This window comes from Chlorocebus sabaeus, chromosome 12 (genome assembly GCF_047675955.1).
Source record: "Chlorocebus sabaeus isolate Y175 chromosome 12, mChlSab1.0.hap1, whole genome shotgun sequence".
Classification (NCBI taxonomy): domain Eukaryota; kingdom Metazoa; phylum Chordata; class Mammalia; order Primates; family Cercopithecidae; genus Chlorocebus; species Chlorocebus sabaeus.
This window is the reverse complement of record NC_132915.1, coordinates 81,743,589-81,759,775: the sequence shown is the minus strand read 5'-3', so window position 1 is coordinate 81,759,775 and position 16,187 is coordinate 81,743,589. Positions and strand designations below refer to the sequence as shown.

General features: G+C 35.1%; 1 protein-coding gene across 2 annotated transcripts in view; it reads left to right on the top strand.

The window, feature by feature from the left end:
- Window positions 1-16,187, top strand: part of SHOC1 (shortage in chiasmata 1) — a 93,156-nt gene that overhangs the window by 15,636 nt on the left and 61,333 nt on the right. Inside the window, exons 1-5 of one of the 2 annotated variants that reach the window (XM_007968418.3) lie at window positions 4,608-4,740; window positions 5,045-5,198; window positions 5,714-5,825; window positions 7,465-7,618; window positions 15,706-15,813. In XM_007968418.3, coding sequence (XP_007966609.3) covers window positions 4,608-4,740; window positions 5,045-5,198; window positions 5,714-5,825; window positions 7,465-7,618; window positions 15,706-15,813 — 661 coding nt within the window. Of the gene's footprint in view, window positions 1-4,607; window positions 4,741-5,044; window positions 5,199-5,713; window positions 5,826-7,464; window positions 7,619-15,705; window positions 15,814-16,187 lie in introns of those variants that run through there. The other variant, XM_007968417.3, reaches the window with a different exon arrangement.

The window sequence follows — 16,187 nt, the reverse complement described above, 5'->3', positions numbered from 1 at the left end:
TTGGTACATAGAACTTGATCCTGAAACTCTCCCCTGTTTGTCTAAATCTCTTCTTAATACATTGAAGCATCAAGTGTACCAATAATTTTATCTTTGGGGATTTTAGTTCTAGAACAAGTCATTATCATCATCATCCCTGAGGATTCTGTTCACTTCTTTCTTGTATTGGGCCTCCTGTTTCTTCAACCTTGTAGCTGCCAGTTTAGTCAGTTTATTCCCTCTTTTTAGTAGAGTACTTCTACTCATGGCCTCCTGAGAATAGGAATGTAGGTAGTAAATTTTTTTTTAAACTTCCATATCCAAAAAGTCTTAAATCTATCCTCACATTTAATTGATAGTTTGACTAGTTATAGATTCCGGATTATATTTTTTTCTCAGAATTTCAAAGGCATTGTTCCATTCGATTCTAGCTTCCAGTATTGCTGTTGAGAAGTCCAGTGCCATTCTGATTCCTAAATATTTTTTACAAGATCTTTTCATCCTGAAAATTTGAATGATATTTTTCTTCCAGTGTTGTGAAATTTCACAATGGTGTGTGTTTTGTGGGTCTATTGTTATATATTAGGCTTGATACATGGTGTATCCTTCCATGCACTTCAGTTTTAAGACATTTTCTAGAATTATTTCTTTGATGATTATTTTCTCTTGTTCTCTCTTCCTGAATCTCCTATTGTTCATTTATTGAGGTCTTTAATGTCTTTCAATAAAGTTAAAAATTTTTCTTCATAAAGATTTTATATATCATTTATTTTTATATATTTTTATTTTCTTCAGAAATGTGTTACATATCTAAGATTTATCCATAAGTACTCTATTTTAGCTGCCGTTACTATTTATATTTCTAAATTAAAGTTTCTGTTTATTGCTTGTATATAAGAAAAGGCAGTTGATTTTTATAGTGTTATCATATTTAGCTACCTCTTAAACTCTCATAGTATTTCCAATTACTAATTCTAATATATATAATCATATTATATGTAAATGATGGCTATTTCTTCCTTTGCAATATTTACATCTTTTTTTTTTTGTCTGCCTATGCTGACTAAAACCTCTAGAACTTTGTTCAGTAGAAGCCATGATGTTTGCTATCTTATTTCTGATGGTAAAGAAAATGCTTCTAACATTTCATGTGTATGTCATTTTCAACGGTGAAACGTTAGAAGCATTTCCTTTAGTGGGTTGAGGAAGATTCCTTCTGTTCCTAGTTTGATAACAGCTTTTAATCGTGAATGAGGATTGAATTTTATGTTTTTCTACCTAGGTTAAGATATCTACATCTTAAATATATAGAATGTCCCTTTAGTAAAAACTCATAATTCTGTAAGTCAAAGATAAATTGTTTTGCTATTGTGATCATACTATGTATGCATGATATTATTTTTAAATATTAACATGATCTTGGGAATATTTTATTTTATGCTTGAGTTTTCTGCAAAAGTATGTCTTTTTCTTTTTCTTTTTCTTTTTAATTGAGACAGGGTCTTACTGTTTCTGAGGCTGGAGTATAGTGGTACAATCACCTCTCACTGCAGCCTTGAAACCCCCGGGCTCAAGTGATCCTCCTGTCTTAGCCTCCTAAGTAGCTGAGACCGTAGCTGTGCCACCTGCCTGACTAATTTCTAATTTTTTTGTAGAGACAGAATCTCCCTATGTTGCCCAGGCTGGTCTCAAACTTCTAGGCTCAAGCAATCCTCCCACCTCAGCCTTCCAAAGTGCTGGGATTATAGGTGTGAGCCACCGTGCTAGACAAAAGCATGGCTTTTAATGACTGCAGTTTTTAATCTTATGTATATATCACACATTTCCAAATTTGAGACCACTAATGTTTTTAATTGCAAATATATATATATATATATGTATTCTTATTTCTAATTATTTCCTTGGCATGAATTCCTAGAAATTGAACTATTTAGTATAAGTGCTTTTTCAGCTATATGTCCACTAGTATGGTATGAGAATGCCCTGTTTATGCCAGCATTATCATCATTGAATATATTACTGCTGATGTTGTGGTAATACATTTAAACCAATTTGATGGGCAAAAAAATTATATTTTTACTTGCGTCTTTAAAATTACTGGTGATCTCTGTTGTTGACAAGCTGGGCATAAAAAAAGTAAATTAATAGAATTACTGGTCTTTATTGGCCATCTGCATCTTTTTATTTTGTGAAATGATTTTCTCTTTTGTCTATATTTTGACATATATTTTATCTTTATATGTAAAGGTATTAACTCCAAATATGTTTAACTTGAACCTAATCAATTCTGCCAATTGTTTTCTTTTATGGTTTCTTTCATTCCTTTTATACTTAGAAAATTCTTTCTTAATTAGATAAATACTTATTTGTATTTTCTTGAAGGTACATGGGGTTGGTTAGTTGGTTTGTTTGTTTTTTTGTTTGTTTTGAGATGGAGTCTTGCTCTGTGGCCCAGGCTGGAGTTCAGTGGTGTGATCTCGGCTCACTGCAACCTCCGCCTCCCAGGCTGAAGTGATTCTCCTGCCTCAGCCTCCTGAGTAGCTGGGATTACAGGCCCCCACCACCAAGACCAGCTAATTTTTTGTATTTTTAGTAGAGGGGGGGTTTCACCATGTAGGCCAGGCTTGTTTTGAACTCCTGACCTTCAGTGATCTGCCCACCTCAGCCTCCCAAAGTGCTGGGATTACAGGCATGAGCCACCAGGCCCAGCCGAAGGTATAAATTTTATTTTAGATTTTGATGTATGTTTAAAAGTAGGAATAAAAAATCTTTTTCCAAGTGTTTTGACTATTGCCCCAATATCATTTATGAAATAGTCCTTTCTTTCCCACTGATTAGAAATGCCACTCACATTATATATTAAATCCTTAACCACATTAGAATTCATTCTGGATTTTCTATTATGATCTCTTTTGCCTATTATTGTGTCAGTGTCATATAATTTTAACTATTTAATGTATAATTATAATATATATTAATAATCTCCTATTTTATTATTTTTTTCTACTCTCTTAACTATATTCTTCCAGATTTACTTTGTAATCACTTTTCCAAGTTCTAAAACAGACCTCTTGAAATGATAATGGGATCCTTTAAAATTTTACCCATAGTCTTTCTAGCTAGGAAAGTGTTTTATCTTGCTTTTTTTTCAAATTTTTTAAAAAAGATCTTCAATAAAGTTTTATCATTTCCTGCATATACTTTCTGAATATTTTTATGTTTAGTCCTTGATAGTTCACTATTTGGTGTTTTTATGTTTTTTCTATTAATTTTTATGATGAAGTTTTTACATATTAACAAAAAATTAATTGTATAATTTTTATCAGATTAGTTAGTGAACTCTTTTGTTTTCATTTCATTATCTTGAATTTTCTAGGGAGACAAAAGTGTCCTTTGTAAAGAATAAACCTCTCTTCTTTCATATTAGTAGACCTTTTTCTGTTTCTTTTCATAGTTAACTAGCCAAAAATTTGTTTCCTGGTGACAATTTAATATTCCTCTACAATAGAAGAAAACAGTCTCCTTATATCTGTATAGTACATATATTAGCTGTAGTAAAATAAGAACTCCAGGGCATGCTGTATGACTCGAAGAAGGTAAGGAAGTGGCACTCTTGCTATAAACAATCTTGGTAGAATTACAAAGAATATTGGTTGTGGTGTGATGCTGCCCTCAAGTGGTTTCATTAAAAACAGGTGGATGGAAAACAAGACCACATAACTGACTTCAGATGTCAGCTATTTAGTTCCAGAAATACCAGAATGAGGCTCCTAGATAGGGAAGATGGCTGGAGGATCTGTTTAGGAGCAGAAGGTGGATATAGGATATAAACTAATGCTGTTTGGGTTTTTACTATTAATGTGATTTCATTAATACTTACAGAATGGATTATACCAGTAAACCATATTTAACTGTCTCAGATAAGACCTCCTTAGACATGGAATTGATTGACTAACTTCCTTTGGTGTGTCATGAGAAGCTTTTGGCCATGAGATTGTCGGGAACTTAAGTTCAGATAAATAATATCTCTTAGGAGGCTAGTTCATACCACAAGTTCTCTTAAGACATATCAAGTTAGCACCAAGCAAAGGGATGTTCCGTTGCTGCCTGCATACCAATTATGTAGTTGACCGTGGGAGACATTACTACCTGAAAACTCCATACTATTATTTTCTCAGCATCACTTAACCGAAAAGTCAATACCCAGAACAAGAAACCATTGCTCTCCCTTCAGGATGGCTTTCTTTTTTGGGAGCTTGGCTTTTTGAGTAGTTATCTGAGCTTATATTTTTCTTTTTCTCTTTCTAGTCAAAAACTTATTGAAGAATTGGGGGCAAGTTTTATGTTCCTTCCTGTGACTTAGAAACTGTTAAAGCTGTTAGACAACTAGCCAAGATTCTAAAGAAATCCATACATGGCAAGGTGGAGACCAAGAGGAGAAATGTATTCCAGAAATTAACTGTTAGCAGTAGTGTTTCTTAATACATAAGCTGTATCATACTCCTTGAGTAGATTCTTTGCTATATAACTTTCACTGTAAATAATTTTATAGCAACCATGTATGAATAACTTGAGAATAATAGAATCAGTCTAATTTGTAGGCACTGTAGACCATCTCCATTCCCTACATGTCAGAGACTCTGGGGGATGAATTGGAGATATTAAGAGGTAAAATGATGCAGAGAAGACCAAGGTCAGCAGAAGTCAAATACTTTTATTTCTTTAAAATTTTGCTTAGGCTACTCCTGGCTATTTTGAAGTGTAAGTCCGTAAGATATTTTCCTCCACTGATTAATCTTTATTGATAAAGTATTAGCCGTTACAGCTCTTTTGGGATAGTTGGCTACTCAGTGTCCTAGATAATATTAAAATTTATTGTACTTTTGCCTTTGTTCCAGTACTATGCTACATGCTGTATATGCACAGTAAAATGAAGAACTAAAGAGTTTAAAATGTGATTGAGAAACCCAACTGTATCTAATGACTGATTACATTAACTATCTAGATCCCTTTGGATAACTTTTAGTTTTTTTCTTATTCCTTTATGTTTCTTGTTTCTTTTCAGATTTATTTATTGATGATAAAGGAATACTTTTTGTAAGTAATAGAAAACACCTACCAACTTTGCATACTCTCTTGAGTAGACTAAAACTATTTTTGGTAAAGGATCCTCTTTTAGATTTCAAAGGACAGATCTTCACAGAAGTTAATTTTTCCAGGTACTTACTTAATTGACCAATGCTGTAAATATTTTTAAGAGGTGAAAAGGTTTTTGTATGATCACAAGCTTAGATGTTATCAATAATGTTTTATTTTGTTTTGTTTTGTTTTTAGACGGAGTCTTGCTCTGTCGCCCAGGCTGGAATACAATGGCACAATCTCGGCTCACTGCAACCTCCGTCTCCCGGGCTCAAGCAATTCTCCTGCCTCAGCCTCCCAAGTAGCTGAGACTACAGGCATACGCCACTGCGCCCAGCTAATTTTTGTATTTTTAGTAGAGACGGGGTTTCACCATGTTGGCCAGGCTGGTCTTGAACTCATGACCTCAGGTGATCCACCCGCCTCAGCCTCCCAAAGTGCTGGGATTACAGGCCTGAGCCACTACACCCAGCCAATAATTCTTATCATTGTTTTACCTCAACTTTAATTTTAGTGATTATGTGTTTTGGTTGGCTACATTTAGTGTGTGACTTGCTTTCAGTAAACACTAATTAATGTATTTTTTTTTTTTAAGGGAATGTTTCTCTCTTCAAGAAACTTTGGAAGCTTTTGTGAAAGAAGATTTTTGTATGGATAAAGTGAACTTCTGTCAGGAGAAACTAGAAGATACAATACGTTTAAATGAGGTTGTAATACTGGCTTTCAATGACATGTTAGTAAAAGTAGTGAGGCACATTTTTGTAAAATTTTTGTAATATACATTGTCTACAATTGTCAGATGAAAAATATTTCATAATTGAATGAACATGTATCAATTAAGAAGCCAAATTTCCTTCTAAATAGTGGTTCTCAGCCTTGGCTGTATGTTGGAATTACCTGAATAGTTTAAAAAAATATTGAAGCCTGAGTTCTACACAGACATATTCTGATTAATTGGTCTGGTGTGCAGACCAGTCATAGGGAACTTTAAAATCTCTTCCAATAATTCTAATCAATATGCCTGGTATAGGAAATTAAGTAGTCATGTCTAGTTTTAAAAATTGACACTGGAACTAGAAATATTGATTTGTGAGTTATACACAAAAAATAGTACTTGAGCTAATGAGAATATTGTGAGAATAAGAATATAGATGGTCCAAAACTGAATTTTAGTTTTCTGCCAGTGTTTAACAAGGATGATAGCATTTTTTGCATATTAAAGGCCAAACTTCTTAAAGATGCATTTAGTTTCAATAGCACACAAAATGGTTATAATATCAGTATGTAAAGAATTCTAGCTGTTGAGAGTGCAATAACTTTTTGCAGTTGGACAAGCTCAGAAATCTAGGCCCATATTGATTAGATGCATTCACAAAGCTACTTTAAAAAACCATTTTTTTGGCCGGGTGTGGTGGCTCACACCTGTGATCCCAGCACTTTGAGAGGCCGAGGCGGGCGGATCACGAGGTCAGGCGATCGAGACCATCCTGGCTAACATGGTGAAACCCCGTCTCTACTAAAAATACAAAAAATTAGCTGGGCGTGGTGGTGGGTGCCTGTAGTCCCAGTTACTTGGGAGGCTGAGGCAGGAGAATGACGTGAACCCGGGAGGCGGAGCTTGCAGTGAGCCGAGATGGCGCCACTGGACTCCAGCCTGGGCAACACGGCGAGACTCCATCTCAAAACAAACAAACAAACAAACAAAAAACATTTTTTTTAGGACAACTTAAAATGTTTTATATTTGGGGATTTTAATGGACTTAAAGCACTTAAGGAGTTTCCTTACAATAAAAATTTTAACATGATGGTAAAAATGTTAATTCAGCAATAGGCCCCATTCCTCTAGTACCTCTTGCCTGCCATGTTAACCCTGAGAGTTGTGGACTTAATCTCTTTTGTTGAGGAGTCAAGTTCTGTTGGAGTGAAAGAGAAACACTCCATGGAGCACAGTAAAGATCTATTCCATTCCATGATCTCCTTTCACTTCTCCCCATTTATTATCTCTTATCTACTGCAGTGACTGTTTTTAATTTTAAATGTTTACAATTTGCTATTAGCCAAAAAGAAGCTATTTCTGCATCTAGGGATATTGTACATCACTAACGTAATGAGTGACCATAAAATACAATACTCAGAGAGAACATTGCTTATAATAGAACGTCTTTTTAGCTGCTACATTTCCCTTTTTTTTTTTTTTTTAAAGTATATATAGATTTAACAATTTTGAATGTGGATTTAGTTTAAAATTCAGTACATCATTTAAGCAAACTTTGTCCACTTATGATTTCAAAAATATTTATTTGGAAAGCCTCCCTAAAAACTTTTTTAAACTCTATGTTTTTTCAGCCATCAAGTTTTCTTATTGAGTATGAATTCTTAATACCTCCAAGCCTCAAACAAGAAATTGATATTCCATCACTCTCAGAACTGAAGGAGTTATTAAACCTAGTGCCAGAAATAATAAACTATGTAGATGAAAGTGAAAAGCTTTTCGAAAGAGGTGAGAATTAATTTTAAAATGTATTACTTGTAAAAAACCACTTAAGAATGTTTGTTACATAGTTTCTTGTTTATTAAAATTTTTCTGAACCTCCAGATTTTGTAAAAATGTTCTGCAAGTTATATGTTGAAATCTCAGTATTACTTTTGATGAGATTATTTTCTCACTGTCATTTTCTTGTTGTTGTTGTTGTTGTTGTTGAGATAGAATTTCGCTTTTGTTGCCCAGGCCAGAGTGCAATGGCAAGATCTTGGCTCACCACAACCTCCACCTCCTGGGTTCAAGCGATTCTCCCGCCTCAACCTCCCAAGTAGCTGGGATTACAGGCGTACACCACCAGCTAATTTTGTATTTTTAGTAGAGACGGGGTTTTACCATGTTGATCAGGCTGGTCTTGAACTCCTGACCTCAGGTGATCTGCCCACCTCGGCCTCCCAAAGTGCTGAGATTGTAGGCATGAGCCACCACGCCCAGCTGTCATTCTCTTTATATGACTTCCAGGTTTGAAACTTCTCTGAAATTTAACCATTTCAAGATAATTATACAAATAAAACTAAAACACCTATGACTATACACATTTTTTAAAGAGTTGTTTTCTTATAAACAATAAAACATTATTAACTTCTATACTGACAATAGTTAACTATGGAGAGGCTCACAATAAAGAGCTCAGAGTAAGGATTTGTGGAGTCGGTGACTAGGAGAGTCATAACTTAGAACTGAGGTGGTTTCATCCCATTTAGTCTTAGTAAATATTATTGAGTTATTTTTAATGACAGTATGAGCCCAAATATTTAACTGCCCTCTCATAAATTTCATTTAAAATGATCAATGAAATATAATATCATGGAAGAAAGGAAGGGGGATCTGTGATATCAATTGAGAACAGGGATGCTTGCCATGAACAGACCACAGACTTGAAGGAATTCTTACAGTTAAAACTAAATTAGGGAATTACTGTTCAGCCTACAAATCAAAGCAAAGGAATGAAAAGCCAACCTGGGAAAGTAGATCAACTCCATACCAGAACTTGCAAATATAGTAGATCTCAGAATGCAGGGTGGGCCATAGGCTTATTGGCAGGACAAAAATCTCAGCTCCGTAAATGCTAATGTAAAGGACAACAAATGACTTTACTGAGTGATTACACTGTTAAACTCCCAACCTTCACTTGACTTGGCTGCTGTACTAAGTAAAACAGAGTCACTGCCACAGAGGACTTCTAACAAGGAAAGTTATACACACTATTGAAAGTTCAAGGGGTAGGCAGTGTTCCAGCTACCTTTGGGTTGTGATAACAATAAAACTGCTTAGTACAGCAATAAAGTTGCCTGCTACAGGGATATCTCCAGCCATAACTCCCTTCCTATTTCCCATGCTCAAAGTGTAAGGAAAACTATATGGATTTGCCTACTCTGAACATTCAATAAAAATGGAATCATATAATATGTGATCTGTGACTTATTTCACTTAGCATAATATTTTCAAATTTATTGACATTATCCAATGTATCAGTACTTCATTTTTATGGCTAAACAATATTCCATTGTATGACTATAGCACATTTTGTCTATCTGTACATCTGTTGATAGATACTTAGGCTGTCCTTTTAGCTTAAAAGTAATCCTGCTGTGAACATTCATGTACACGTTTTTGTCCACACATGTTTTCATTTCTCTTGGATCTATACCTAGGAGTGGAATTGCTAGATCAAATGGTAATTCTATGTCTAACTTTTTGAGGAATTGCCAGACTGTTTTCCAAAGTAACTACACTATTTCATTCCCACCAACAATGTATGAGGGTTCCAATTACCTACATCCTCTCCAAAACTTGTTATTATATAACTTTTTTATAGCCATCCTACTAGATGTGAAGTGATATCTGATTGTGGTTTTAATTTGCATTTTCCAGATGGATAAGGATGTCAAACATCTTTTCACATACTGTTGGCCATTTGTATATCTTCTTTGGAGAAATGTCTACTCAGATTCTTTGCCCATTTTAGTTGGGTTATTTTTCTTTTTATTATTGAATTATAAGCTGTCTCATTTGTTTTTGTTTCTCAATTCCTCCTTTTCTGCCTTTGGGATTACTTGAATTTTTTAAGGAAGTGTTTTTGTGACAAAATTGTACATACCTCAAGTGTATAACATATTTTGATGTGCATGTACCTTGTGAAATGTTTACCATAAAAAAGGTAATTAACATATCATCAGCTCATAGTTACTTTTTGTATGTGATGAGAATACTTAAGATCTACTTTCTTAGTAAATTTAAAGTGTACAATGCATTATTATTAACTATAGTCACCATGCTGTATGTTAGGTCTCTAGAACCTGTTCATCTTATAACTGAAAGTTTATACCCTTTAACCAACTTCTCATTTCCCCTACACCCTAGCCCCTGGTAACCACTCTTCTATTCTCTGTTTCTATAAGTTTGGCTTTTTAGATTCTAAATAGAAGTGGTAATATTAGGCAGTATTTGTCAATACCTAATTTTTTGAGAGTTTTTATCATGAAAGGGTATTGAATCTTGTCAAATGCCCTTTTGCATCTACTGAGATGATCATATGGTTCTTGTCCCTCACTCTATTAATGTAGTGTATCACATTTATTGATTTGCATATGTATGCTTGCATCTCAGGGGGAAAAAATTCTCACTTGATCATGGTATATAATCCTTGTAATAGGCTGTAAATACAATATACTAGTATTTTGTTGGGGATTTTAAATTATTTTTAGAATTCTTATTTTTTATTGAATAATCATGGTTTTAAAATTTTTTATCCTTTTGATATGGTATATTACACTGAGTTTGGGATTTTCAATCAACCTTGCATTACTGCAATAAATCCCACTTTTTTTTACCAGATTATTAATTTTATGTCAATATTCATAAGAAATATTGGTCTGTAGTTTTATTTTCTTGCGATGTCTTTGTCTGGTTTTGGTATCAGAATAATATGGGTCTCATAGAATGACTTAAGCATCATTCACTTTACTTCTATTTTTAGGAGTGACTGAATAATTGATGTTGATTTTTTAAAAAGGTTTAGTGGAATTCATCATTGAAGGCAACTGAGCAAGCTTATTGCTTTGTGAGTAGTTCTTGATTACCACAGAATTATATTTTATGACAAAAATACAAAGATATATAGTTTTAAAAAACTAGGTAGATAAATTGTCCCACAGTCACTGAAGCTCTGTTCATGTTTTCTTTCTTTCTTTTTTTATTGTTGAGATGGGGTCTCACTATGTTGCTCAGGCTGGTCTTGAACTCCTGGGCTCAAGTGATCCTCCCACCTTGGCCTCCCAAAGTGCTAGAATTACAGGTGTGAGCCACTGCACCTGGCCTCTGTTCATTTTTATTCAATTTTTTTCTTATTTTTTTTCAGATTGGGTAATTCCTGTTGCTCTGTCTTCAATTTCACTGACTCTTATGTCACCTCTAATTTTCTGTTAAGTTCATCCAGTGAATTTTTTATTTCAGATATTCTTTTAAAATTTCCATTTGTTGTTTTTTATAGTTTCTCTTTCACTGCTAAGAATGTCTATTTGCTCATTCATTACAACCATATTTTTCTTTACATCCTTTAGCATAGTGATTACTATGTTATGTTATTATTGCTTTGAAATCTTTGGATACTAATTTCAAAATCTGGGTCATCTCATGGTTAGTATCCAGTAACAAATTTTTTGTAGAGAATGAGTCACATGCTCCTGTTTCTTCATTTTACTAAATGTATTTGGATTGTATCCTGACATTGCACCTGATACATTACAGAAATTAGTTTGCTATGTTCCTTTGAAGAGAGTTGACTTTCTCTGTTTGTTTTAATAGACTGTTAACTTGGCTGAACTCAGACTGTAAACTTTGTCTCTACCATGGTGGGAAAGAGCTGAAATCTTTATATAACCTTAGCTGATATGCTTTCAATCTGCCCCATACATGTGTAGTTCAGGGATCATCCAGAGATTTATTAAGCAGAGTTTATACATAGAGTTTGGGGCTCCTCCTCTGTTGCTCTCTACTTTCCTGGTTTTCTTCCTTTATCTTCCAGCTGCTGTGGTAACCCTGAACTCTAATTCAGGTAGAACTGTCCTCTAATTCTTTAAGATAATAAGACTGCAGATTTTTATCCAAGTTCTAGTTGACCCAGCTAGTACCAAATATATCATCCCTTCAAGTGAAAAGCTGTAAAAATGGGAAATTTACTCAGTATCAATTTGCTTTCCATTTCTGCATGCTTTAGACTGTAGTACCTTCAGATAGTCATTTTACATATTTTATTGAGAGCTATAAATGCTATCTACAGGAAGATTGGTCCAATAGGAGCTATTGCTAGAAGTAAAACTCCATTCTGCTTTATATACTAGTTTTTAAATTTTTTTTAATCTCCTAGGATTCTATTAATATCTCTGAACTGTAGATGAATATTTCTTCCCCTTCTCTTCACTTTATATATTTTATAGATGGCTACTGTCATTCTATAGGATTTAGAGGGGAGAACTAATATATGTGTTTCTTGCTTTCTTGAAACAAAAGCCAGATAATTTTGAAAGAAATCAATTATAACCTCATTTGAAACATAGGTTAATCTAATTAAAGCTAAGATCTTAGAGATTTCTAAGATCCCCAAGATCTCAGCTTTAATTAGATTAATCTGTTTGAAAAGGAGAAAGTTTTGGTGAAAAAATATGCTAAATTTCTTATTCTAAAAATAGGAGAACTGAGATGTAGCCTTTTTTAATTGATAAAAAAGATTGAAATGCATATATTATAAAATTAATGATAATGCATTGATTTAAAATAAGATATTCTCAGCCCAAAAGTTTCTTAAGCTGATAAGCAACTTCAGCAATGTCTCAGGATACAAAATCAATGTGCAAAAATTGCTAGCATTCCTATACACCAACAACAGGCAAGCAGTTTGTATGGAACCAAAAAACAGCCCAAATAGCCCAGACAATCCTAAGCAAAAAGGGCAAAGCTGGAGGCATCATACTACCCAACTTCAAACTATGCTACAAGGCTCCAGTAACCTAAACAGCATGTTACTGGTACAAGAACAGACACATACACCAATGGAACAGAATAGAGAACTCAAATAAGACCACACGCCTACAACCATCTGATCTTTGACAAACCTGAAAAAACAAGCAATGGGGGAAAGGACTCCCTATTTAATAAATGGTGCTGGGGGAGCTGGCGAGCTATATGCAGAAAAGTGAAACTGGATCCCTTTCTTACACCATATACAAGAATTAACTCAAGATGGATTAAAGACTTAAATGTAAAATCCAAAACTATAAAAATCCTAGAAAAAAATCTAGGCAATACCATTCAGGACATAGGCATGGGCAAAGATTGCATGATGAACACACCAAAAGCAATGGCAATAACAGCAAAAATTGATAAATGGGATCTAATTAAACTAAAGAGCTTCTGCACAGCAAAAGAAACTATCATCAGAGTGAACAGACAACCTACAAAATGGGAGAAAATTTTTGCAATCTATCCATTTGACAAAGGTCTAATATCCCGAGTCTACAAAGAACTTAAACAAATGTACAAGAAAAAAAGCAAACAACTCCCAAAAGTGGGCAAAGGACATGAACAGACACTTCTCAAAAGAAGACATATGGCCAGGTGCAGAGGCTCACACCTGTAATCCCAGCACTTTGGGAGGCCGAGGTGGGTGGATCACTTGAAGTCAGGAGTTTGAGACCAGCCTGGCCAACATGGTGAAACCCTGTCTCTACTAAAAACACAAAAATTAGCCAGGCATGGTAGCATGTGCCTGTATTCCCAGCTACTTGGGAGGCTGAGGCAGGAGAATCACTTGAACCTGGGAGGTAGAGGTTGCAGTGATCTGAGATCACATCATTGCACTCCAACCAGGCTGGGTGACAGAGCAAGACTCTGTCTCAAAAAAAAAAAAAAAAAACAGAAGAAAACGAAGACATGCATGCAGCCAGCAAATATGAAAAAAAACCCTCAACATCCCTGATCATTAGAGAAATGCAAATCAAAGCCACAATGAGATAACATCTCACACCAGTCAGAATGGCTATTAGTAAAAAGTAAAAAAACAATGGATGTTGGTGAGGTTGTGGAGAAAAAGGAATGCTTTTACACTGTTGGTAGGAGTGAAAATTTGTTCAAACATTGTGGAAGACAGTGTGGCGATTCCTCAAAGACCTAGAAGCAGAAATACTATTTGACCCAGCAATCCCATTACTGGGTATATATATACCCAAAGGAATATAAATTATCCTATTACAAAGATAGATGCACGTGGATGTTCATTGCAGCACTATTCACAATAGCAAAGACATGGAACCAACATAAATACCCATCAATGATAGATTGGATAAAGAAAATGTGGTACATACACGCCATGGAATACTATACAGCCATGAAAAGGAATGGGATTATGTTGTTTGCAGAGGTGCATGGATGGAGTTGGAAGTCATCGTCCTCAGCAAATTAACGCAGGAATAGAAAGCCAAACACTGCATGTTCTCACTTATAAGTAGGAGCTGAACGATGACAACACATGGACACATGGTGGAGGGAACAACACACACTAGGGCCTATCGGGGGGTGATGTGGGGGGGAGGAAGAGCATCAGGAAGAATAACTAATGGATGCTGGGCTTAATACCTAGGTGATGAGATGATCTGTGCAGCAAACCACCATGGCACATGTTTACCTATGTAACAAACCTGCACATCCTCCACATGTTCCCCTTAACTTAAAAGTTGATAACATGTATAACTTCTGAACTAACAGAGAAAAAAAAATTTAAAAACTCTGAGCAATATAATTAATTCTATGGAAATAAAGGAGAGCAAAGCAAGCAAAAGGCATTGGAAGCATAAAATAAGATTATGAAAGTATCACCTTTGTTTGAGTAAATATAAATTGGTTAAACTTCTCTATTAAAAGAGAGATCGATTCCTAGATTAAATTTAAAAAGCAGATATAATGACCATATATCTGATTGAAAGATCCTACCAACTGCAAGATGTATTATCAACTTAAGAATTTTTAGGGAAGAAAGAAACATTCTAAATGCACATACAGATTGTAAGATGCATCACAATTTCAAACAACAAAATACAAAATCTATGTCTTACAATAAAAAACCACTGCATATGTTGTTTACAGGAGTTGAGCCTTAAGAAAAGAAAGAAAAAAAAGCCAAAGGTAAAAAATAAAGGGCTGGCAAAATGTGTCAGACAGCTGGGGAAGGCAGGCAGGCAGGCAGGGAGGGAGGGAGGGAGGGAGGAGAAAATAAAAGGATAGGCAAAATGTGTCAGACATCTAGGGAGGAGAAGGAGGGAGGGAAGAGAGGGAAGAAAGAAAGCCAAAAGATCCAGAAGATAAAAAAGGAATAGGCAAAATGTGTCAGACAGCTGGAAATGAAGGAGGGAGGGAGAGAGGAAGGAAGGAAGGAAGGAAGGAAGGAAGGAAGGAAGGAAGGGAGGGAGGGAGGGAGGGAGTGAGTGAGTGAGTGAGTGAGGAACAAAGGAAGGTGGGCCAAAGATATAAAAGGGATAGGTAAAATGGGTCAGGCAGCTGGAAAGGAAGGAGGAAGTGAGGAAAAAAGGAAGAGAGAGAGGGAGGGAAGAAGGGAGATAAAAGAAAGAAAAAAGAAAGCCAAAGTAGCAGTATTAATATAGACAAGTAGAGTTCCAGCTAAGCAAGGCATAGAAAGTCATCATATACTGATAGAGATGAAACCCTTCAAAGCGACCTCATTCTTTGAAGTTTGTGGCTTATGGATTGCCCACCCTATCTTACCTTCCAGTGATTATGTAGATTTTGCCATTTTTATTTTCCTTTGGTAATTTTGATTGACAGTTGAAGGGTAACAAGGAGTGTGCATGGAGGAATAGTTATTTACCTAAGTTAACATTTTTTTCAGAAGTATAAATCTCTACTTCTCTCTAAAAGGAAAAACTGACATGCAATAAAATAATAAAGATACTTTAAAAGGAAAATGCTACTGAACAAGGTTACAGAAAATTAATGTAATGGTACATTTGCTAATAGTAGAGTTTTTTCCTTTTCAGATCTTACTAACAAGCATGGAATTGAGGATATCGGGGACATAAAATTCAGCTCCACAGAGATTTTGACCATTCAAAACCAGAGTGAACCAGAAGAGTACAGTAAACCAGGTAGAAATTTTGATAAATCATTGAGCTTATCGGGGATTACCTATTTATGATGTAAAAGTACAGTACATTCACATATACAGTGTACTGTGAGTCAGTTTCCATGTTTAAAATTTGATTGTTATAATCCTATGTCTTTTTTTCTTATTTGCCCCTTTATGTTTATTGCTATTATTAACTCGGAATTTTACTGGCATCAAAACTGAATAATAGGCCTGGTGTGGTGGTTCACGCCTGTAATCCCAGCACTTTGGGAGACTGAGGTGGGTGGATCACTTGAGGTCAAGAGTTCAAGACCAGCCTGACCAATATGGCAAAACACCATCTCTACTAAAATTACAAAAATTAGCCAGACAGGCATGGTGACACACGCCTGT